The following is a 25,204-nucleotide window of genomic DNA, read 5'->3' as shown; positions in this document are numbered from 1 at the left end:
TTTCCAAAACTACATTGCCATGCTGTTCTCTAAATTAGGCAGGACGTGTTAAGAAAATTCTCCTGATTCAGTTTCCTTTAAAATAAAAAATAAAAATAAATAAATGGGGAAAAAATCGCAAGGGAACTCAAAGACAGGATGATGTAAAACTTCCCATCCATTCCAAAATGTTGGGGACAAAGAAAATGACTGCAAGAGTTCTCAGACTTCATTAGAACATTTCATTAAAAAGCAGGAAGAAAAGGTATTTTTTCCTCAAGCCTTCAAGACCACGCATGTAGGGCTTATGGAGATAATTTGTCCACTGGGATGCCTTGGTGTTTGGTTCTGTGGGCCCTCCGTATAGGTCCCCAGGAAGGAGGAATCTTGCTCTATCAGCTGAACCCTGGCTTGGGAAACAGACTTTCTTTGAAGGATCAGGCTTATGTGCTTACAAACTGATCCCAAGAAGCCCCAGGGAAGCCTGCATAGGTTCACTTCAAACACTTCTCTCGTTCTCCCACAACCTCCAGAGCATTTGACTCTGACTGAGAGCATAGCCTACCTTTTTGCCCCAAATTTAGACATTTGGCTCTTCTGTCTGTAGGATATCCAAACAAGTAAGATGTGCTTTCTTTCATTTGACTCTGATCCTCCTTTTCTGAACAACGTTTTGATACTTGTGTAAACAGGCTGAGAAGGTGATTGGCAGGAGACTAGAGAGGGTTTGGGGTGCTCGATGAGCCCTGGAAAGCTGGCGCCTATTTACAATACGTATATTTTAAACTGATTGCTGTAACTTCAACATAGTTAGACTGATCACCAGTGTCACTCATGATCATGCAGGCCGCATAGACCCCATGGACTATGAGAGAGCAATTTCATCAACAGGTGAGTGAGAGAGCCCTGGGCAACAGCCAGTGGGTTTCTGCTGTCCTTTTCTTTTTCTTTTCTTCTTAAAAATCACCACTTTCATTTGGTGGCATTTTGTTTCTTTCCTTCTGCTTTGTTTTGTTTTTGTTGTGAACATTTTGAAACATAGAGTTTGAAATTCCAACCCACGGTTTGGCATTTCTTTAAATACAGTTTTATCCATAGAAGTTAAATCTAGGTATTTGTATCATATTCTCTGTATCATTAATAAATATATACATTCATAGTAGAAGAGAATTCTGGAAACCAGAACTACAATAGACTATCTAGGAAACCAATATAAACTGTAGTAATTAGTTTCCTAAACTCAAAATTTCAAGGTTTCAAGTTATGTGTTTATGTGTATACATATGTATAGATATATAGCTATTTGTATATATATATACATCTAGATAGATGTACACACATATATACATATATACATGCAATTTATACACCAACACACAAAACACCAGATACCCATGCCCCTTACACACACTCTTGTATTTCATTGTCAATTTTTGCTTTATCCCCCACCCCAGCTCAGAAGAGTAATCATGAGATACTGTGGGAAGCCAATTCATTTGTATTTTTGATCTGACTTGAATAAAAAATAACCACTAATATTTGCAAAAAAATCAAAATGAGAAAGCAGAAGGGTACATAGACACATGTCTGTATAACACATGTGCACAGACACCCACCTGGTGTATGTCTTTTGAGTTTTGCCCTGGTGCCCTGTACACAGCATGGCAAGCAGTCTCAAGTACAGCCCTCCTAGTACAGAAACCAGCCTAGGGTGAGCATTCCTTAGGGCTGGACAGGTGTCATTAGTTGTGTACTATGACTGCCCCCCAAAGGGTTTGGAGTGCAAAGTAAAGTCCATGGCAGAGAGAACAGAGACCTGCCTTCCAAATCTGCCTTTTCTTTATCTCCTCTGGAAATTCATGTCTGATAGTAGTTGTGGTTTTAAATAACCCATTTATTTTAGAAAAGGGGCTGGGCAGAGATCATACTGGCTGCCCTTCACTTAAACAGTAAAAGAAAAAAAGAAATAAACAAAAGTTCATATAAAAAGAGAAGCGGTTATTTGATGGGGTGGTTAAGTCCACAGTCATTGGAATACAATAATAAGCCCAGGTGAAAACGTGTTTCTGCCACTGTTTTTATGGGCCTGTATGCCACATTGTCTCTCTGAGTGGTATTGAGCTTATCTGTAAGGCAAGCAGCAGTGACAGAGGCCAGGGGGGTGCGGGAGGGTACATTGTTAGATTAGTATATGATTTAGTGAAATGTGGTATGTTAAATACCAAGTAGAGTTTCTGGCATGAAATGACAAATCATTAATAGACATTCCTTAAAACTTGGTTTTTAACTGATAATTCTAATATGTTGATCTAATATACACACATAGGATAAATATACAAAACATACAGAAATAATGTGTTTGGGTAACATGAATTCAAGTTCTTTATCCAAAATTGGATTTCTGAGTAGATCATATTGTTCGTTGCAGTGATGTTTACACGCATGCATTCCACCAATATTTGATGGGTACATACACAAACAAATATATGATTGATTGATTTAAACTCTCCAGTCTTTAGTTTCCCTTTTGTGAAACGGGGATATAATAATTTTTATTCTATCACTCTAATGCTGGTCTGATTAATTTAAAATAGATACCAAATTTTTTAAGGCCACAAAAGTTTCCTCAGAGAGTTGGCATGTGCCTACTAGATGAGGCTCAGCACCCAGGGCTTCTGAGGCTTGTCATGTCTATGACAACAGGGAGTGAGAACCAGAGCTGTGCAAGTCTATGAAACAAGGAAACATATTTTCAAGATCTAAGTGCCATCATTAATGAGTGGATATTCAACCCAAATAAATAAGGTATACAATGAACAGTTAAAATGATGGAATCTTTGGTCCACTATAAGACCTTTCTCTCTCTTCCTAATTTTGTGTCTGAGACCTTGTAGTCTACTGTTGATCAGCTCAGAAAGCATTCCAGTGGAGTCATGCAAAACCCCAAAGACTCCAAAGTGCTTTAACCTGACTGACAACATCAACAAGGTATAATTGGGTGAGGAAGGCAAAAAGACTCATCTAGAAATCACCTGGCTGCCTAAGCCACAGACTGCCACTTCCCTTTCATGACCCTGAAAAAAAAGATGGTGTCTTCCTTCTTCTAAACCTCAGCTCTCACATCTATATAAAGTGACGGTTGCATCAGACATCATAAAAACCCACATACACTTAAGTTGGTGATTGTTGTTCTGTCCTAGCTTGTGCCTTGACCAGGAGGTTTTTTTCTAGACACGGTGCAGAAAGGAAGTCATGGCTTCTAGCAGGGGGAGGTAAAGGATTCATTTGTCTTTAGGGGCTGGCCACTGGGAGTTTGACCATGCTCCAATGAGTGGGCAACACAAGTAGGACTTAGTGGATTTCTTTCTTTGTATGTGTGGGGGGAGGGGGGTGCAAGGGTGGGAGGGTGGACCTGGGAGGAATGGGAGGTGACTGTGATCAGGGTGCACTGTATAGAAATCCTAAATATTCCATAGAGGTATTATATTGGGGAAAAAATAAAAGAAAGAAAAAGAAATGTAAAGCATTCCTTAGTTAAGTTTCTCATCTTAGGCAGTATTAGGATTTTTTTAATGGACAATTCTTTGCTATGAGGGTCTCTCATCTCTACTCACTGGATTTCAGCAGCACCCGTCAGTCATGACAGTCAAAAATGTCTGCAGGGATTGCCAAAGACTGCTGGGCCACAAAATCATGCCTAGTTGGCAGGAACTGCCTTAAATGCACACAGCCTAATCAAACCAATAGAATTTCTAAAATTGTTTGTCTCCATACAAAAAGATAAACTACTGACCCCTGGTCACAATGGAGAAAAACAGTTAATGACTGACATGAATTCTAGTTTAACTTCCCCCAAACGCATTCTTCTGGGCTTCAGTTGTAGCCAAGTGCTGGAGCTCTTGCCCCCCTACCCTAGACCCTGGCTTCAATTCCTCACACTACCTTCTTTTTCTTTCCTATTTGTTTGTTTATTTTTATGTAAGATTTCATTCTTGACTTTACACATCATGACAGGGAGTTTGATCACCCCACACCCTAGACATGTGTAATGTTTTAATAATATCAGGGGACCAATATTAATTAGTTGATATTTTAAATGATAACCTATTGTTCAGAATTTAAAAATACATTAAATTTTTTAACCAAGGACTTTTCTTATGTACTCACATGATCAATAACCACTGGCCAAACAGGAATGTAAAAGCAAGGCATACACCTGTGTGTACACCCACACCATGGACACACAGATGCAACTTTACAGTAACTCTTCACTACTTGGCAATGCATCAGTTCTCTGGTTCTGCTTCCATTAGTGACAGATAGACCCAATATCAAGAAGAAAAAAAAATAGAGAACCTAAACTTTTGCTGGTTTTTATTGTGTAAATTCAGGTAATAGCTAAAGGTTCCTTCTAAGAATAACCTAAATAAGACAGAGCAGATCACAGAAGTTCAGACTCACTAAATCCTTAGTTGGCCTTTAAGTGCTTTTACAAGGCTGATTAACAGGAAATTACCCCTACCCTCCTCCAGGACAAACCATGTGATAATTGCTGGGTTAGGGAACATTTTGTTCTTTATCTTTTTAAAAATAGTTTCCCTAAATAAAGGATGGCTGACATTCTAGGGCTTAAAATTCATTACCCAATTAACAATGCAATTTGTTCATAAACAAGAGGAATTTGTTTTTTAAAAAGGTTAGGAAGTTGGGCCAATAAAAGCATCTTCCCATTTGGGTGCAGAGCAGGGAAAGCAAGAGACTGAAACAAATTGAACTATTTGTGTGTGTGTGTGTGTGTGTGTGTGTGTGTGTGTGTGTGTGTGTCTGTGTGTCTGTGTGTATATGTGTGTGTGTGTGTGTGTGTGTGTGTGTGTGTGTGTGTTTATATTGACCAAATAATCTAAGTTAGCTGCTCAAGGTCATTTATTTCATTAGCTGTTTCTCACTTCCTTTTGTATTTATTTAAATGTTCATTTAAATAAATGCTCACAATAAGTTAATTATCCTACTTCTTGTTCCATATGGGCATTTGTCATTTATCCAGTTATTTTTCTGTTATATGCTAGGGTCAAGTGGGTGAGTCATTGTAACTTTCCAACCTCTGTGGTGTATGTGTGTATGAGAGAAAGGCAGACAGATACAGACATACAGACGGACAGACAGACAGACAACAGGAGAGACAGAGAGGCAGAGAGAGAGATATTATGGTGTGGCAGTCTCTTCTGGTAGAATCACTAGGGAAAATTACAGCACTTCACTTCCTTTGTGTCCTTACAGTTGGGTTGTCACCATTTTTAATTTCTTCTGTCCTTTCTCGTATGCTTATTCTTATACATAGGCTTTTCATTTACATTTTTGGTTAACATTATGGTTCAAAAATCTCCATCATCCATGAGCCTCATATCCTGTTTACGTTAAACTGGACAAAGCAAGTAATTCAATGGTTCAGGATTGTATTGATTAAACAGCTGAATCCACTGATTATTCTACATTGCTTTGGTGTTATCTGTGTATTTCATCAATGGAACCATCTTTGGTGCAGCATAGTCATTAAATTATGGATTACTTTCTGGCTCCTTTGACCCAAACTGAGTAATAAAATGAACAGCTGGCACAAAAAGCGTCATTGCTTTCATTCCCTGTTGGGTATTATTAAAATACGTTTCTCTCAGAGATATCCCCCATCCACCTGGGATAAAGCTATAATGATACAGGCTTTCTGACTGAGGAGCAGAGGCCCATCTGCCAAAAGATAAAGCTGTAATGACATAGGCTTTCCGACTCCAGGAAAAGGCACAAACATAGACCTTATGGGAAGAAGACTTTGGTTGAATGGCAGATGAAGTGATAAAGGGATTTTGGAGACATACTGTGGCCTAGTCCCGAAGCATGATTTTATGGACCTTTCATAGACAGTGAAAGGCATTTGCTATGAATTATATGTTGACTTCTCCTTAGTTCCTCAATAGCATTTCTTAAGGTGTTGTCCTTGGACTATCAAAATTATTAAAGATACTAGTTCAAAAGGCAGATTCCCTGTCCCTGCTTCAAGTTTTATGAATCTGACTCTGAAGTCTACATAAGGGGATCTCCTTTTCAGAAAGTGCCATAAGTGGATTTAATGTGTGATGAATACCAAACTACAATACCAAAAGTGTTTGCAGCAGTGGTCACTGGGGGGAAAATCCCCTTTCCAGTGTCCATAGCAAAATGAGAAGAGTAGACATTTCAAAGGAAATACTGTGGCTGCATCACAAGGCTGTAGTTATTAAAGCTGAAGACTCTTCTTTCCATGGGGATGGGGAGTAATAACCATTTCATCTAGAACCAAAGTGATGAAGGCAGTATAAATCAAACTCATTCCAGCATGTTTCATTTCCTCTAATTTCTTTGCAGATATCTATCATTGTATAGTCCCTTACCAATGACATCTAACTCCATTGTAGGTCCAAATACACACTGCTCACTCTGATTCTTTTTCCCGTGTGTTCTTTTGACACTATAAGAGAACATAAATAAATTGGAACAGTAGGCCATCAAGATTGCAAGATGCCAACAATACCAAGACATTAAAGAGAGAAATGGCCCATGCTAAAACCTATAACTCAGCATGCAAATTGGCAAAAACATTTATCTGCCACAGAGTCACCAGGGGGAAAATAATTCCCTTCATTTTTCCTTAGAAAATTGTTATGTCAAGTAGAGATGACAAAAAATTCATCCTATAAGTTCACAGAAAATATCTTATTAATTCTAGCAAAGATCAAACATAAGGCCACCATTACTCAAATTCTGTGACAATGTATCCAATGGTAGAGAATGCCAACTCTCAGCTCTTCTGGGTTGGTCTACTCTACTATACACCAAATTGGAAGATTGAAGTGATAGCAAAGAAAAGTTTGAGAATCAAATCAAATTTTATTGTAGGAACTGTACTGGAGTTATTTTTTTTTTAAATATTGTATCTGCCATTTCTTTCCTTCCTTGGAGCGTGTTCTGCTTATAAAAAAAAATACTCAGAGGACTGGAGAGTCTGGAGAAGCAAACATAATCCAGAATCATAAGCAGGGGTGGCTAAGAGAATAAATAATGAACAGACACCTGCCATCTGTGAGAAAGGATGCTTCTGAATCAAGCAAGGCCAAGTGATAGGCACATTTGTCATGGCACTCTTTCTCCCTTTTAAAAACGCAGCATGCATGCATGTCCAATAGGACAGCTATGCTGATGTGCACAGGAATACATCACAGTGTATTTTGGAAGCCACTTCACAGGGTCGCTCGTGACTACATCAGTGCATTTTTTTTCCTGAACAGTGGAAGAGGTAACTATAAATTATGTTAACATGTGTTTTCCTTTTCCCTCTGCTGTTTGCATAGCGTTCCCTTCTTAATAGTGGGTAGGAGGACTTTATAAATATGTCCCTGACTTCAGGAGACTACATATCTATCTAATGACCTCCCCAAGTTCATAGAATTTAGCCTTACAGGATTTCAGGGAAGGCAGCCCAAATTCAGTTTATACACATGTCAAGTCTCATTCATTTGACCATCCAATACTATTCATTTCTTGATAGCAACAATGTACAGCTCCTGTCAAAATCCACATTCAAGAACTGAACTGTATATAATATTGTTCTGTCCATAACTGAACTTAGGGCTCAGAAGCCAGGGATACCAAAATGCTTAATCTCATGGTTCACTTATCCAAAGATTATTCCCAGTGTGTTGATGACTACAAGGAGCACGCTAGGTAACTCCATGCCAAAGGGAACCTAAGACTTTATGTTCTTGGTACCTCCTCAAAGCCTTCTACTAACCCGGGCTCTATTGCTGAACATGTCAACACCCTCACAAGTGAATGCCATGCTTTTGGTCTTTTCTGTTTAAACATTTTACCACAGAGCAGATGCCATTTTGCAGGTAGCCCAAAATGAAAGTGATATGTTGTTGTTTTTCAACAGATTTCTACTACTAAGGTTGTTTGCTGTGGGTACAGAGTATCTGGGAAGAAAAAAGAAATGCCTTAACAACAGAGCCTGCAGAACATTGCTATAATACTTTGGGTATAGCATTTTATTTCCCATTTGAAAACTGAAGTAGTAACTATGGGTTGATGGCCAGCCCACTTCTTGAGTGGCTTGCTGTCTTGATACAATTATGATTAGGGCTGAAATTTAAGGAAACTTGGGACTTTGGCCAATTTATTCAAATCTCAGATTCTCTGAAAGCCATTTCAGTGAGTCAATGATCATCTGGTCAGTAATTTACATCCTCTGTCTTCTGATCCATTAAAATCCATGATGCTTCTCAGTATCTTCTATAGTTACTATGATGGTGTCTTTGATGTACCATCAAGAAACACAAAATGAAGATGCATTAGTAGGCTTTACACAAAGCTATCCATCAACTATCTGCTAAAATATTAATACACAAAAGAATACTTTTATAAATTATAATTTTCCTGGCATCTCAGCACCCAAGCAAACTTTCCTTTTTCACTTAAATAAAATTTTAAACTCTCTGAAGCATCAGGATAAGAAAGCATTGCCTTATCCTATTATCTACCTGTGTAGTAAAGAATTACAAAAACTTCAGAAAGACTAACGGGTACCAATAAATCAATGAGGAGATTCTTAAATAATAAATGTACCTAAACGAAGGTTTTCAGAAAGAAGAAACTGGTCATCAGATTTTCCTCCCATAGACATTGTCTGGTTGTCTTTATTACCTGTGCTAATTACACATATGTCCGCACACATGTACACACACACACACACACACACACACACACACACACCAAAAAATTAGGAATGTTTGGCACATTATAGTGACAAATCATTTTTTCAGTTACCACTGAGATGTGTGAGGAATGCTGAAAATTAAAAGTTGTCTTTGGACATTCATTTAGCACAAGTGAACAAAAGAACTATTGAGAGATTAATAGAAGACAAGAGTCATGTGGATAGACATTGTTAACAATTTCTTTTGGACTGTATCTATACAGGTCAGGAATATATATTTTTTAAAAAGCTTAAAAAGTCAAATTCATAACTTTTGTGTTCCAGCCCCACCCACTCGGGTCATTACAGACATTTTAGAAATGGTACAAGTAAACCACAGTATGACCACAGCCAAACCCCAGGATCCCAAAGGCAACCAAGCCTGGCTATAAGCAAGCAACAATGTACAGGTGTAGTTTAAAGTTCGTATGAGAAATTAGGAAGCATGTGGGGGTACAAATCCTCTAACGCAAGCAAACTGAAGGCTGGATGCATCTTCAATTATTGTGTGTTGTTCACAGCTTCACAACTCAAAAGGATGCAAAGGACTTGCCTGAATTATACAAAAGGCCTCATCAGGAAAAATGTGGGCAAATTAGAACTCTGATTCAGGTAGAGAATGGTGATCATCAAATAAGAATGGAGAAGGCTGAGTGCAGGGCATCTCAAAGCTGTGTTTATGGATGAGAATATTTGCTAGTTTCTTAAAACACAAACAGTGTTCCACTAGCTCATCTCCCTGTCTCCTAATGTAGGGAAAGAGCACAGCAGTGCAAAGCAGCCTGGGGAGGGGGTATTCACTTCAAAATAAGAAAGAGAATTCGTTGATGATGGGAGGCTATTCAGCATTAGAAAGTGTTGCTGAGGGAGGCTGGAAAATCTGCCCAGGAGGGTTTGAATAAAGAGGCAGAGGTTCCTTTGTCTGACGTGCTCTTGTGGGGGCAGCTGGCAGCAGGGTGTCGGTCCTTTGCTGTCCAGCCCCTGGGTCATGTGCATCCGTTGTGCATATATACAGACATATATTGTGCTTGTGTTGCACAAGTGCTCATGCATACAGAGTCAATAGAAACTGGCACATAGAGATCTAAGTGAAAAATCATACAAATCTGCCATTCTCCCCTCACCCCGTAAACAAAAGGAAAGAAAAAATTAAAAATCTTGACATATGCCACTGGATCATATCTTTTTCCCCATCCTTGACCAAAGGAAGGAGGCAGAAAATGAGAGGGGAAAAAAAAAAAAACGGTTTGGGATAGATGACTCCCAAAGCCCGTGAGCTACTCACATGGAGCCAGCTTTCATTGTATGTAAGACTCTCAGCACATGGGACCAAGTTAATAAACGACAAAGGACAACACAGGAGCGCGCTTCTGGTTCCACATCTGAAAAGAAATCTACCCTGTGGATTTACACGTTAAGGTGAGCTAGTTAAAGTAGGCAGTAGTACATCAATGGACTATTGTGTTCTAACAAATGTGGATCATTAGTTGTCATTTTCCTTTAACATATGTCTTCCTTTGGGGAGGTTTATTTTAAAATGGTGACTATCCCCAGCCCTCCCCTATAGATGGTACTTCCGTAAAAGTTCAGACTGCCAAGGATGTTTTCTCTCGGGGAAGCGATCTGGAATTTTTATCTTCAGGAAATCCTGGATGCACTTCTCCAGCTCTTCTTCGATGGAGAGCTTTTCCTTCGCAGCTTTCTTTTTGCTGCTTATGTTCGACTCCCTGGAGCCCGACGTCAGAGTCCTGAGCAGGTCACTTTTCCGCCTCATCTCCGACTGTTGGATCAGCTGCACGGGGCCCTTCTTAATGGGCCTGTCCAGAGTCTGGATGTTGCTCTGGCGCGTTACAGGACCACAGATCACCGTCTCCTGGGGAGAGCTGGCCTCTGACTGGCTGTCACAGCTGGAAGTGGAGAGGTCGTTGCAGGAGGTGCCGCTCTCCCCTTTGTCCCCCTTGCCGTTCTTGCAGCAGCAATCGCAGTGAGGGGAGGACCACCTGGAAGGCTCACCTGAAAGGCAAACACAGACCCCGAAAATGAGTGCCAGCAACTCAGGGTGATGCAGAGGCACAACACGTTAGAACTCAAAGAATACGGGTGATTCACCACAGCAACATCCAGAAGCTAAGTCATCGAAGGGACGTCCATCACTAATAGAAGACCGTGCATCTAGCAGAATATGGTGCCATGCTTAAGCACACCGGCACTGCACTCAAGAGCCCCAGTCAGAAATACCCAGGTGTTTATCAGCCCTGGCACTTGACAGACCCAAATTTTTAGGACTTCACTAACACCAAGATAAGAATTTTCTTACTACCTGGAGTCTTAGAGATGATTTAGATGAGACAAGCAGAATGGAATGGGTGGCAGACAGTAATCTCAGAAAGTGCTTGCCAATTTTACCATAGGTAGCATTAAACCCTCAGCTAAAGCCCCACCTGTAACAGTCAGGATTCAGGAAGAGGCTATCTAAGGGGAAATGGTAGTGGTTAGTGAAGAGGGCTCTGGCCAGCCCCAGCATCCCATTGGCTCTCCATCATCCTATGAGCACAACAGCTCCACTTGGCATTTGCACACACAGAAACACCAAGACCCAGAGAGCTTAACAGTTACGCCATGGTTTGAATAGTTAGTGGAAGAGCTGGGATTTGAATACAGATGTCCCAAGTGTTATAACCAAGTCAATTAACTACTTCCTAAAACAAATTGCCTGTCTGTAAAATTCTTGCTTCTCAAAATACTGTTCAAGTGTGAATTTCTCTGAAGTCCCTGTGCATCTCTCCTAAAAATGTCTGCCTCCCCACAGGTATGGCTGTACTTTTTAAGCACCTTGACTGTTGCACATTACTACCTTATGTGTGTCCCAGCAGCTATTAGACCACCATCTTCCTAATGTAGACATGGTGGTGTGTTTATTGTTGCAAGTCTAATGAATCACCCAAGGTATAGCAAAGAAACTTAATAATACAGAGCATCCTAATAATAACTTTTAAGTAGCTGGATCTAGCCATGCTTGAAGCTAGTCTTGTCAGTGGGCTTGTCAATTATGTGATCCAAAAAATTCCCTTTTTAATTTTAGCCAATGTGAGAGCTTCTGTCCCCATCCCCTAAGTGTTGACTCTTGAAAATTAGTTCAGCAGTTTGGAGGCAGGGCAATTTTTCAGGTACACAGTTGGTGGCTTAACGAACTTTGAAAAATTCACAATCATGGCACAAAAGAACTTTTTCAGACATAAATTTTGGCCTCTAGCCTTCCAATCTCTGAATAGCCCCAAACCTTGTAGAATCATTCTATGTACTGATCATACATTACAGGTTGGGTGTTGTGCAATATTACTTTAACTAGGCAAAGATGTGTTAACATTTATTTATGCTACTGAATATTACTTTAACTGTGTAAATGTATGTGACATTTATTTACGCTGCATTTGTTTAATGATGTAAAGATGAGTGTTTAATCATGTAAAGAATGTGTTGCATTAATTTCCCCATGTCTGCCTAAGGCACCTGATTGGTCTAATAAAGAGCTGAATGGCCAATAGATAGGTAGAGAGAGGAATAGGTGGGGGCTGGTGGGCAGAGAGAATAAATAGGAGAAGAAAAAGAGAGGAGAGAAAGAGGGAAAAAAGAGTGAGGGAGAAAGAGAGAGACATGCCCAGGCCAAGAAGCCAGGCAGCCCCCAGCCAGCAGTCAGGAGAAGCAGTGAAAGTAAGATATACAGAAGGAAAGAAAAGTGAAAATCCCAGAGGAAAAAGGTTGATAAAGAGAAACAAGTTAAGTTAAAAGAGCTAATCAGAAACGAGACTAAGCTAGGCTGAGCATTCATAACAAATAAGAAGTCTCTGTGTTATGATTTGGGAGCTGGCTGGTGGACAAAAGAGAAAGCCTGGTATAGCTGGGCATTTCAATCCACCCACTTCACTAATGCCATAAAAATATGAAGGAAGACTAATATCCTTATGATAATATGATAGAAAGATAATGAAATATTTTCTAAGATTTTTTAAAAATGCAGTTTGATTTTACTATGTCTTATTCTTATAAAAATAGATATCATTATCAAAAAATCTAGTTCATTGCCATTTCTAATATGGTCAAAGAAATGAACCTATTTAAAAAAAGTCACCCCTTGACTTCCTATGTAATGTCTATATTTCACATGTATAAATGATTCTCACACTTGACAACTAGTCATATTTTTTTCAGAAGAAGTAAAAATACTTTTCTCTAAATCACAGCCCCAGAATACCTAATTTTTACACACTCATAGACTCACTTTATAACATATGACTGAGTAATCATTGCATTTATACAGCTATTAAATTAAATACAACAATCCAATTAGCCAAAAGGAATCATAATAACAGCAACGCCATAGCTCTTCTCAGTTATTACAACTAAATATCTTCTGCACAACAGAGAAACTGCTCAACATGTACCAGCTGGTGCTTGGAAATATCTACAATGAAAAATGCTTTCAGTCTGCCAGGGGATATTGAGGGGAAGATTTCTCACCTCTAGTCAGAATCTGCCTCAGCTGCCTGACAACGGGATTCTTTACTGATACAACTCAATGCGGGGTAGTTCCAATGAATTAGACTAAATAAAAGAAGTAATCACTTCAGACAGAAGTTTATCTAACTTGGTCCACTGGAGAATGTTTAGAAATTAGATTTAGCAATGAGGAAAAGAAAAGGAAAGGAAGGACTAGAATAAGGAAGGGAAATGCAGGAAAGAGGCAAGGAGGGTACATATATATATATATATATATATATATATATATATATGTACATATTATACATATATATGTACATATATACATATTATCTGGAACATACTTGTCTATCACCTTAAAACAAGATGACAAAATCTTTAGCCATAAGCCCTCTGAGTCAACAGAAATGTATGTTCCTGCCTGGGAGTTCTCTTCCACAAGGAAGTCCCTTCAGTCACCAAGGCTCCAAAGGAAGTTTGAATCTTCTTAAGAGCCTTTAAGCAGCACCCAAACCCATATGTGATCGACCCCTGTGCACTCATGTGCAGCCCTGCACTGCATTAGCAATCAAGGGGCCAGGCACTGCTGTAGCTTGTCTCCTAAAGATGCTGGGAAGATCCTGTATCTAAGTGTCATCTGGTATTTTCCAGCTTCCAGGCAAAGAGAATTGTTACCTTCCACTCATCCTGGGCACTGTCACTCTTACAAGGAAATTGAACAATTTACTTTTGGTGTAGCTTGTCACTACTGCACATTTCAATATGGCATAGGAACATTTGAATATTTTACGATTTGGGCAAAGTAATTTATAAAATGGCTTCTGAGGTTTTTATATTCTTTTGAAATCAAGGAAGAAGATGGGATTAATATAGTGCAGAGTCGATATGAAATTTGGAAATAGTCATGTTGAACAGAGATGTTCACCATTTCCTTCTTGGAAGCACTGTGTCTAACTACCCTCTTCCCAAGAATGTAACGGAAGCAGAAGTATGAAACTAGGGTGGAAGGGGGCTGCAAGCTCAGGTGCTTTGCCTTTGCAGTCTCTCAGAGGCATGCTCCCAAACCTTAAGAAGTCATGAAAGACCTAAGCAAGGCCAGTTTTGTAATGTAAGGTATTCTAGGACCTTTCCAACTGTGGAAAATAGCAATGTCACAAATACCCCGGGGCTACAGATTTAAATACTTCCACTCCTAATTTGGAAGGTTTCAACACTACTTGGAGTCTTTCCATTTAGCTAGAAAACAGTTATAACAACTGATTGGCCATATATAAGGAGAAAATTATTTCTTTCAAAGAAAAGTCTAACTTAATGGTATTAAAAAAAAAAAGAAAATCCAATGCCTTCCAGAGGTTTATTAATTGCTAAACCTAAAATTTGATAATACCACTTTTTTTTTGTAAGCCATTTCTGAATGTGAGAGCTTCTGCAACAATTTTGGTATCTGGCACATAATAGATTTTTGATAAATGTTTGATGAATGAACAAATGTGCTAAAAATATACTTTCAGATGTTTCAAGTTGAAAACATGGCAGAAAAGATCTCAGGCTCCAGCATTAGGCACAACAATTTGACAAGTGTGAGTCTTTGGAACAGTTACTTGAGATCTCTGAGAGTCATCTGAAAAGTAATTAAACTAATAGTTTTTGTTTATAGATGTTTGAAGAAAATGAAATGAAATCATTGAAGTAAAGGATGCCTCAGTCTACAGCACAAAATATATACTCCATTCATTCAAATATATTGGCCATACTGCAAGCCAGACCTCAATCAGCATGAACATTTCAACAAGAAATTTGACTGATATGATGATTCTGCTACAAATGTACTGTATACTCAATATTTACTGATGGCTCAAGTACCTCATTAAGAAAGACCCTGCAGCAGAGCTGGACACAGTAGAAAAGAATTAACTAAGTATCTGGTAATGCCTGACTTGCCATTGGAATGGAGAATAATGATAAGCATGAAAAGTATCTAGCAGGTACCATGAGACCAGGAATATTTCTAGAAGAAAGGAGTCTTTCAGTGCAGTGCTTAAAAGTTAACAAGTAGATGAGTCTTCTAGTATAAAAATTTACTTGAATTATTTAAATGCAGGATAGGAAGAACTTTGTATTTTAAATTAAATGCAGGGAAAGTGGAAAAATCAGCTGTCCAAATATCTACATTCAAATCTTTGAATATTTTACATCTCGGCAAAATCAAGGACCAGTCAAGCAGATGGCATGACTGAGGTGTCCCAGCTTCCACAGAGCCCTGAGTACAGCGGTTCTTACTGGTAAGAAGTAGGAGAGGAAAGCCTACAAAATATGAATCCTCCATGAAAAATTCAAGGCCAGCTGAGTGAGACATGACTTAGCAAACTCACAAAGTGCTTATGCATTTTTAAAGGAGGCATCTCTGTAATCTACCCACACTTCAAATTTTCCACCTGCTAATGACTGTGAGTACAATGTACCACATTACAGCAGTGGCTGGGAGAGCTGTCTACCATGTCTTCTCTGTCAATGATGTAGGAGCCTCCCAGTCTGGGAGAGAGGTGGCCAGATTTAATTTATCAAGGCTGCTAAAAGATACTCTTGGTTTCACAGTTGAAAAGTCAATAATGAGCAAATTGATGTTTTCCTAATTCTGCTAACCTTTGAAGATGCATTGAATGGTAGAGATTAGGAATAGGCAGGCTGCGCAAGCTTCTGGACACAAAGTTCTTAAGCTTGACACTCATCATTTCTTGCTCTTGGCAGACATTTTCTTTACTCAAGGGCATTTGGTGTTGGGTGGGCCCACCTGGGATGCCCATTTAAGAGGTAGTGTATATGAGCAAGGAAAGATAATTAAGCCATCCACACATCAGTCGGGAAAGCATATACTCCACCATTAATCTTAACATGGAGAATTCAATAAGAGGTAAATAAACAGACATTAGAAGGATAAAAGTGACTCTGAAGAGATGGTCAGAGTGACTAGGGGCTACAGCTACTGTCTGTAAAGATGTAGAAGAGTGTGCAACTTCTAAAGCCTAAACAGTTTAGAAGAGGTGTCTGGTGGAGGAGGGTCCAGATGCCTGAGGAAGTCTGCCACACTGTTGGGGAAGGTACCTGTACGAGTCAACCTCTGAGATCATGAGGAGAGAGAACAGCTAGAGCCAATGGCTCTGGGTCAAAGCAAAGCAGACATAGCTTGAAATAAGCCAGGAGTACTTTTCAGCTGCATGTCTCACACCTTCCTCCAGCATCCCCTACTGACAAAATCTAACAGCTGTGTACAGGAAGAGTGTCTTTGTGTGACTGGTTTGTTGGGGTGGTGATCCTGAACCCTAGTCCTGGCATCACAAAGCATAGCCCAGAAGGGTGGATCTGGAGCAGAGAAAGTGCCTTCAGAACCAGCACATGGATGCTCTGAGGGATGACAATGTATAAGACACCCTCTGGGCCAGGTGGAATGTATTTCACAGAAGAGTTAGTACACGGCAATAAAGAAAGCCATGATCTCATTTCAGCTCCTGCCCTCTGCCCCTTTTTACACTTCAGGGATCTCAATTTGTTCTCCCCTTGCCAGCAACACACATTCTTCTCGTCTACACCTGCTTAACCTGCTCATATCAGCACAAACACAGCTGAAATGTAACTTCATTCACAGAATGGATTGACCATTCTATTCCCCAGCACAATTAAAGGTCATCCTAATCTCTTGTCCCTGGCTTTTAGCTTTTATACTTTCATAACATTGTATATGTAGAAGCCTGACATTCTCTCTCTGTCTCTCTCTCTCTGTCTCTCTCTGTCTCTGTCTCTCTCTTTCTCTCTCTCTCTCTCTCTGTACATGCACAGTGTATATGTGTATTCTTCCAAGTTTATTAATTTAATTGTTTTCTACATGAAGCTGTAGGCTGTATCAATGTCCTTCTGAATTCTATACCATATTAATATACACAGGTCAGGCTGTGAGAGTATATGCTAGGGTATATGTAAATGTTCAGTAAATGTCTATGCATGGGACAAATGAATTGAACAGAAAACTGATATATATATATATATATATATATGTATATGTACATATACATATACACACTCACACACACACATATATATATAATATATCATATGATTAGAGATTGTGTGTATGACAGAGAGAGAGAGAGAAGAGGAGAGAGAGAGAGACAGAGACAGACAGAGAGAGAGAGAGACTTAAAGAGACAGAAAATCCTTTACAAATAACTAAAGACCTCTGACTCATGAAGATCTTTAGAAGAAGTACTATTAGGATACATCTAATATAACCATGACAAAAATAGGATGGCTTGACAGCAATCAAATTGCATGGCCTATCCAACAAGTTCAAAGTGCCTTATTTTGTATATGACTATGTGTGTATAAATTAGTCCTCATGTATAATGGCTTGTTAATGTAAAGGACCTTGCATTATTATAGAACTTACATAGAAATCAACTTTCCTAGCTACTCTATCTATGCTTCATATTGGTATAACTTTCCTATTTGGTAATGTTCAGACACACCTTCCCACCTCCGGTTTTGAACCTGTTAGGTTTTAGAGCAATGCAATGATTTGAATAAAGCTGGTAATCCTGAAGCTTGACTCGTTGGTTTGGTATCTTCTTCTCTTAAGCAGCTTGTGATGGCATGATTATTCCACTTTTCAAGGACTGTTTGCTCTCTAATTGCCTTCTCGCTCATTTTACTTCATTGCAGCCTTAGCTTTTTTCCCCTTTCTTTTAGATAAGGTCACACATGATTACCCTGACCCCCAAAGTCCTTATTAGTCATCTAGTCCAAGTTCTGTGGCCCACACTAACCCCTTTCCTACCTGCCTCCATTCATTCTAAAAATTTGCCTTTGTCCTTTTCTTCAACTTTTTTTTTTTTTTGTAAACTGGGGCAAGTTTCCCATGACCAACCTTATGTCTTAATCAATATCTAGGCCACAAAGGGAGGCTATATGGCCCTGATGTGAATAGAGTTCCCTAACATGACCACAATGGGTTATGCGGGTTTGATGTGTGACTCAAGCTAGGTGGATGTGAGCCCTCACTGGGACTGTTCTGCTAGAACATATGGGTCATAAATGCTGTATTCTGTGGGAGGTTGCCAAACTGGGAAATGTGAGTCCAACAGCCATCTTTCACACCAGCTGGGGAAGACATTCATGGAACAGTGAGCCAAGGGAGACAGGAAAAGCTGAGAAATAGAGAGAAACATCCCATCATTTAGCAGAGTCTCAATTTGGCCCTAGAGACAGATTTATAATCTTTAGGCCTGGAAGTTCTCTATTTCTGATTAATCTAGTAAGAGTTAATTTTCTGAAGCTTATAACAAGATTCTTGAATACCATATCAAACTCATATAGGCACACTTAACATCTATTAACTGTATCCATTTTATCATCTGAACATGCACACATACTCCCAACACTAAGGATGCAGAAGGGGAGAACTACTAGTACTGCAGGGCTGTCTAGAGAACGACTTGTTCCTTCTCTCGGGTGGTATCTTGTTTATCACATTATCCCTAACAAATCTAAATAGCATTTGAAGCAACAAACTAAATCTACGTCACCATTTGTCTTGCAAAAGAACTACAGTTGTGAACAAGGCCACAGCTATCCTCCCAGTCAAAACTTCAGCATAATAATAAAAATAAAAATTATGCAATTGATGGAGGACCCCATAGGTGTCAGTCTTCATAATAATCCATTAAGTGATGTTCTTTTCCTTTACTTTTCGTGAAGATGAATGCAACTTAATATTAAATTAGCCCAATCCAAAGTTACAAGCTTGAGAAGTGACAAGAGCTTAAACCAAGATATTTTGGGTTTTGGTGAAAATATATTCTCTCTCTCTCTCTCTCTCTCTCTCTCTCTCTCTCTCTCTCTCTCTCTCTCTCAAACACACACACACACACACCACACACACACACACACACACACACACACACACACACACATTCTGCAAGCGATATTTGGATGTGCCAACAGGCTGCAAGGGTTAAGACATTTACTGTAAAGCATGATCACCCTAATGACTCCACCTTCAGTAACAGCTCTACATCATAATAGACTTAGAACAACTTGAAAAGTCTCCATTTTCTTAGATATATCATTCTTATATTTGTGTAAAAAAATTAAGCTCTCCTTCTAAAATATTGGCACAGGACTAACTTAAAGGATAAAGCATGCTGGCCTCTTGCTGATGTGTGGAGGTAGTTCACACTCTTCATGTATTCTCTTACTGCGGCTGCTCTGGTAACAATCAGTAGTGTCTGAAGTGTGCACTTCATTAGTTCATGAAAAAGCCCCTGGTGACATAATAAAGATATAATATTTGCTAATGCTGTTTAATAATATGGAATAGCCAAGTAGGACATGGGTTCTTCTTAAGGGGGAGAATGTGTTTGTGGGAAAATGCAGACCTAAACTTCTGTTGTTTCTCTTGGTTCAAAAAGAGTCAGCCAAACAAACAAACAAACAAAAAAAAAGTATAAAAATAAGCCGTGCGGTGGTGGCGAATGCCTTTAATCCCAGCACTCGGGAGGCAGAGCCTCTGTGAGTTCGAGGCCAGCCTGGGCTACCAAGTGAGTTCCAGGAAAGGCGCAAAGCTACACAGAGAAACCCTGTCTCAAAAAACAAAAAACAAAAAACAAACAAAAAAAACCCAAAACAAACAAACAAAAAAAAACAAAAAGAGTCAGCCTATGCTAGAACAATTAATTATTCAAGAGCCAGAGAACTCAGGGATCTGAGCAACACAGATGAAATAGAAGAACTGTCTCAGAACATGTGTGAGTCATGCATCACTCTGAAGGAAGTCAGCGTTAAGCAGAAAACCTCGAGAGTAGAATACGCTCTCATGAGGAGTCCAACAAGGAGGAGATGCAGAGTCCAGATGGTCACAGCAATAGCATAGAGGCAGAATCCTAGAAAGACGGGCAAAAACCTAAAGAGCACTGAAAGGATGTGCCCAGGGCCTGGAGGGGTTCTGAGGCCAGTTTGGTGTGGAACCCTGCCTGGGACCACATCAGGGATACCACTGGGATGATATGCCCTGGGACAAAAGGTAGATAACTCAAATCCAAATGGAGAGGATTTTCTAAACAAATAATCTATCATCTGGTATAGAAAATAAATAAATAAATAAATAAATAAATAAATAAATAAATAAATAAATAAATAAATAAATAAATAAATAAAAGCAAAACTACTCTCCAGAAGAGGCTGTTGTTCCTGACAGTGAAGATAACTGTGCATGATAAAGTAATTGGAGAAAGGGGATATTGCATAGGACCACATACCTGATGGAGAAAGGTGGAAGAAGAGGAGAGGGGAAGATAGGAAAGGACAGGAGAGTAGAGGAGGAGAGAGGAAATAAAGAGGGGAATGGAGGGGAGGGGAGGGGAGGGGAGGGGAGGGGAGGGGAGGGGAGGGGAGGGGAGGGGAGGGGAGGAGAGCCCTATGTGTTGTTAACATTGGTCTACATTGGTACAGTTCCAGACTGTGAAGATATTGAGCTCCATGCTGCCCTGCATCTGACAGCATCTCACTGAATGCTCCAGCCTGTGGAGAGAGGCAGGGACTACAGTGCTTTTCTACCCCAGGACAAGTAGGTAGCTGGCTAGGACCTGCCTTTTCCAGGTAACAATAGGCTGCCATTCTGTTTGACTTTTGCTATAAGGAACATCAAACGGCCTTTTCTGAATGGTGTGTATTCTTGACAGAGGAATCATTCTCAGAAATCCAGGGAGAATGGTTTATCACAATTCTTAGGCTACACAGAGATGAGAGCCTGGAAACAGACAGTAATGGGTAATGACTAGTAATTGCTATTAATTTTAAAAATTCTGCACTGAATTACTGAACTATGGGCACCTACCACATGCCCATTGTGATGCTACTCAGACACGCAGCAGGGCGTTTTCACCTTAGTATTTGGTTTGCCTAGCTTCCTGTGGAGTCTGCCCTCTGCACTACAGGCTGAGTGGTGGCTGGCTCCAACCTTAAACTTTACCTGGAAAATTTCTCCTCAGTCAAGGTAATTGACTCTCCAGGGGGCCACTTAATGTCCCCTGGGGGGGAAAAATCTTCTTACTGTTCTGAAATAAATGTACATACTTATTGATGAGCAAACCAGATTTGATAGAACTTGACTAAGTGGTCCAGGGCTTACAAAGCCAGTAAAAGACAAGGCTAGGACTGTTTTGGGCTGTTTTAGCTTCAAGACCTCTGCCTATTTCTTCACCCCAATGCTCTGTTCCAATGGAAAGCTGCCTTTTTTAACAGGAGTTTATCTGGCACACTTCTTCCCCCATTAATGATAAACTTTAAAGAAACCCAGTAAGCAGAGGAAAGGGAAATTGAGCTACCCTTTCATTTTTTACCAAATGGGAATAACGCCTCATTTTCACCAGGCTGTCTTCTGATGATAACAGAAGAGAAAGCCTTGCAGAATTTAGCTGCTCTGCCTTAACCTGTATCTCTGCTAATTGGATGGTAATTAATTGCTATTCTTTTAATTATGAGTTCAAAATTGGATAAAGGCAGAGCTAAGCAAAAGTTTTTCTATATAGGCACAGCCTGTATTAATATCCTGTCATAATAATAGAGATCATTAAATGGGATGTTTGCTACAGGCCATGTGTTGTCCTAGGCAGTTTCCTCATTGAGGCTCATTTGAGTGCTGCAGAATCTCTAAGAAAGATACTTGTTGTCTTTCACTTTTTGCAGAAAGGGAAACTGAGGCCCAGGAAGAGTAAGCAGAAGCCCAATGCCTTTACAAAATGGAACCGGCATGAAGAATCAGGCAGTCTGGCCCCAGGATCTCCATAGAGAGGCAGGTAGTCATGCCAAATGTCCTGTTCTTGGGCTTTGTTTTTTTTTTTTTTTTTTTTTTTTTTTTTTTTTTTTTTTTTTTTTTTTTTTTTTGTGTGTGTGTGTGTGTGTGTGTGTGTGTGTGTATTTGTGGATGCACATGAAGGCTGGAGATCCTTTTTATTAGACAAGATGTCTCCCTGGGACTTAGGTCTCACTACTTATTAGGCTAGACTGGCTAGCCAGCCAGCTACAGGAATCTGATGGTCTCAGCCTCTCCAGTGCTAGGGTCATAAGCCTGACACCATAACATTTTTCCTTGTACTGGAGATTTGCACTGGCTAGTTTTATATCAATTTGACGCGTCATAGTCACTTAAGAAGGTGGAACCTCAATTAAGATAAAAATTGTCCCGACTAAGTAGGCCTGTGGCTAAGCTTATAGGACATTTTATTTCTTTTTAATTATTATTATTTTTTTAAATTTAATTTATTAATTTATTTTTACATTCTAACTGCATTTTCCCTTCCCCTCTCTCCTTCCATCCCCTTCCTCTACCTTCCCTCTGCCCCCTCATCCATGCCTCCTCTAGTTCTGTTCAGAAAGAGGCAGGCCTCAAATGGGTATCAATCAAGCATGGCATATCAAGTTGCGGTAAGACAAAGCACCTCCTCTTGTATTGAGGGACATTTTCTTGATTGATAATTAATGGTAGAGAGTCCAGCTTAAGGTAGATTGTGCTACCCCTGGGCTGGTGGTTCTGGGTGCTATAAGAAAGCAGGTTGAGCAAGCCACAAGGAGCAAGCCAGTAAGCAACACTCCTCCACGGACTCTGCATCAGTTCATACCTCTAGGTTCCTGCCTTCAGTTCCTGCCTAGACTACCCTCAGTGATCCAGTATGATCAGAGAGGTATATGCTAAAATAAACCCTTTCCTCCTCAAGTTGCTTTTGGTTATGGCCTTTATCACATATTGTGGGATATTTTATTACACTATATGAAGATGTGTCGCTGATTTACCTTGCCTGCCTAAGGCAACTGATTAGTTTAATAAAGAGCTGAATGGTCAATAGCTAGGCAGGAGAGAATAGGCGGGAATTCTGGGCAGAGATAGATACATACATAGGGAGGGAGAGGTGTAGATGCCAGGGAGATGGAAGGAGTTGAATGTACAGAATGGAGGAGAGGTAAAAAGCCAAGTTGCAGAATGTAGATTAATATAAACAGGTTAATATAAGTTATAAGAGCTAGTGGAACAAGCCTAAGCTAAGGCCAAACTTTCATAATTAACAATAAGTCTCTCTGTCATTATTTGGGGGATAGATAGCAGTCCCGAGAAGAAAATCTGACAACAATCCCAGTAATAAGAATCCTTATTAAGACAGGATGGAACTCAGCTCTTCATGCTTGCACCATCAATACTTTAGCTAATAAATCATCTTCCCAGTTCACAGATACTGGGCTTTAAACTAAAGAAACAAGTACAGACCTCAGCTCTTGCTGATGACTGGTAATGTATTTCTTTGGAAATGTGGGAAATAGAAACATTTTGCTGAAGGAGTAGAGGAACTGAATGATAAGACTCATCCTTTTACACAAAAAGCTCCTAGGGTATTCTCAATGACTATCTAAAAAAATCTATAAACAACTGATTACTTTGTATGTTAAGCATAACAAGGTGAACTTCAACTTCAGTATAAGTATTTAAATAGAAATTTCACTGAAGATAACCATCTATTTAATCCCATTTCTTCAACCATTCTTCCAATATTCAGGCCACTCAAAATCCAATTTCTTATTACTTAACCATAATCTCCCACTTTGCACCCTTATCATGGTTGTCTACAAAAGCATTGCTATAATTAGCATATATTGACAATATTTAGAGAAACACCAGTATACACACTGACCGGTATGTACAGAAATGTTCTTTCTGAGCTCTCCAGAACAATGACTGCCATATTTGACTTGGACTTCAAAAGGAAGGAGAATTCCTGAAGGGATTTATAAGTTGTACATTATTCTGTCAGTTCATTGTTAACTATTCAAAAGTGAGTTGTCTGCTACCATGAAATGCATACGTAAAGTTATGAGATTGTCCATTTACCCATGATTTGAGAAAAGTAACCTACCAATACTTCCATGTTAGTTCACTTAAAATAGTCTCTCAAGTAGTATGAGCAGATAGAGCAAAGGAATAGAGGCGAAATAACAAGCACTGACAATTTCCAGACTGGAGGGGACATAAAATAAATACTCTGATCCAGTTACAATCATGGGAAAGTTAGATTGAGAGATGTTTGAGTTTTGTCCATACTATTTGGTGTCCATTAATATTCCTCTGCAATGATTACATTGATAGAGATTTGAGGTCTTTCTACATTTTGATGTCTATGTATTAAATACTTTTCTCTGCGTTGATTATTAAACACTTAGTAACAGGCTCTTAGTTGTTAACATTTGATAAATTAATGGGAAACAGAGTCTTTAAAAAAGACTCAAAACAAGAATTCTAAAGAAAGGAGAGGGTTGTCCTTGTAGCTGGACTTTTTATCCTATTGTTTTCTACTTTGGTTAGCCAGAGAACTAATTTTCTTTCTCATCTTATCATGATGAACCTAAAATAACAAGACTTATTGAAAGAAGGTGTATAGTTTCAGTTTAAAACTTCAAAGTTGGGACTAAAGAGACATATCAGCAATTAATAGTTCTTTCTGCTTTTCCAAAGCATGTGGGTGTGGGCTCCAGTACGTAGCTCCAGCTCCTGGGAATGCCCTTATCTAGCCTCTACTGGCACCTAAATACACAAGGGATACACTCACACAGACACACATATACATAAAAAAATAAACATTTTGTAAAACCTCCAGAATCAGGCAATATCTTGATCAGACTTCCGAATCTGTGATTACTGAAACATTCAATTTAGACACATGGATATCCTATTCCAAAGTGATGGAGATCAGAAACTGATCAGATAACAGAAAGAGAGAAAAAATAAGAGGGGCAACAATGAAAACCCAGAGACAAAAGAACACATTGTTAAACATGGTGGTACATGTCTACCAGCCCAACACTCAGAAGGTCAGTGCAAGAGGATCACTGTAAGTTAAAAAGGTCAACAAG

At 39.4% G+C, this 25,204-nt stretch overlaps 1 protein-coding gene across 1 annotated transcript in view; it reads right to left on the bottom strand.

Annotated features, from left to right (window-relative positions):
• Positions 1–10,106: 10,106 nt before the first annotated feature.
• The window catches only part of Kctd16 (potassium channel tetramerization domain containing 16), a 273,369-nt gene continuing 258,271 nt past the window's right edge, over positions 10,107–25,204 (bottom strand). The window contains exon 2 of the mRNA XM_059246442.1: positions 10,107–10,774. Coding sequence (XP_059102425.1) covers positions 10,323–10,774 — 452 coding nt within the window. The 3' untranslated portion in view covers positions 10,107–10,322. The remainder of the gene's footprint in view (positions 10,775–25,204) is intronic.

The sequence above is a fragment of the Peromyscus eremicus genome, chromosome 19 (genome assembly GCF_949786415.1).
Source record: "Peromyscus eremicus chromosome 19, PerEre_H2_v1, whole genome shotgun sequence".
Lineage (NCBI taxonomy): Eukaryota > Metazoa > Chordata > Mammalia > Rodentia > Cricetidae > Peromyscus > Peromyscus eremicus.
This window is presented reverse-complemented; position numbering and strand designations above follow the sequence as displayed.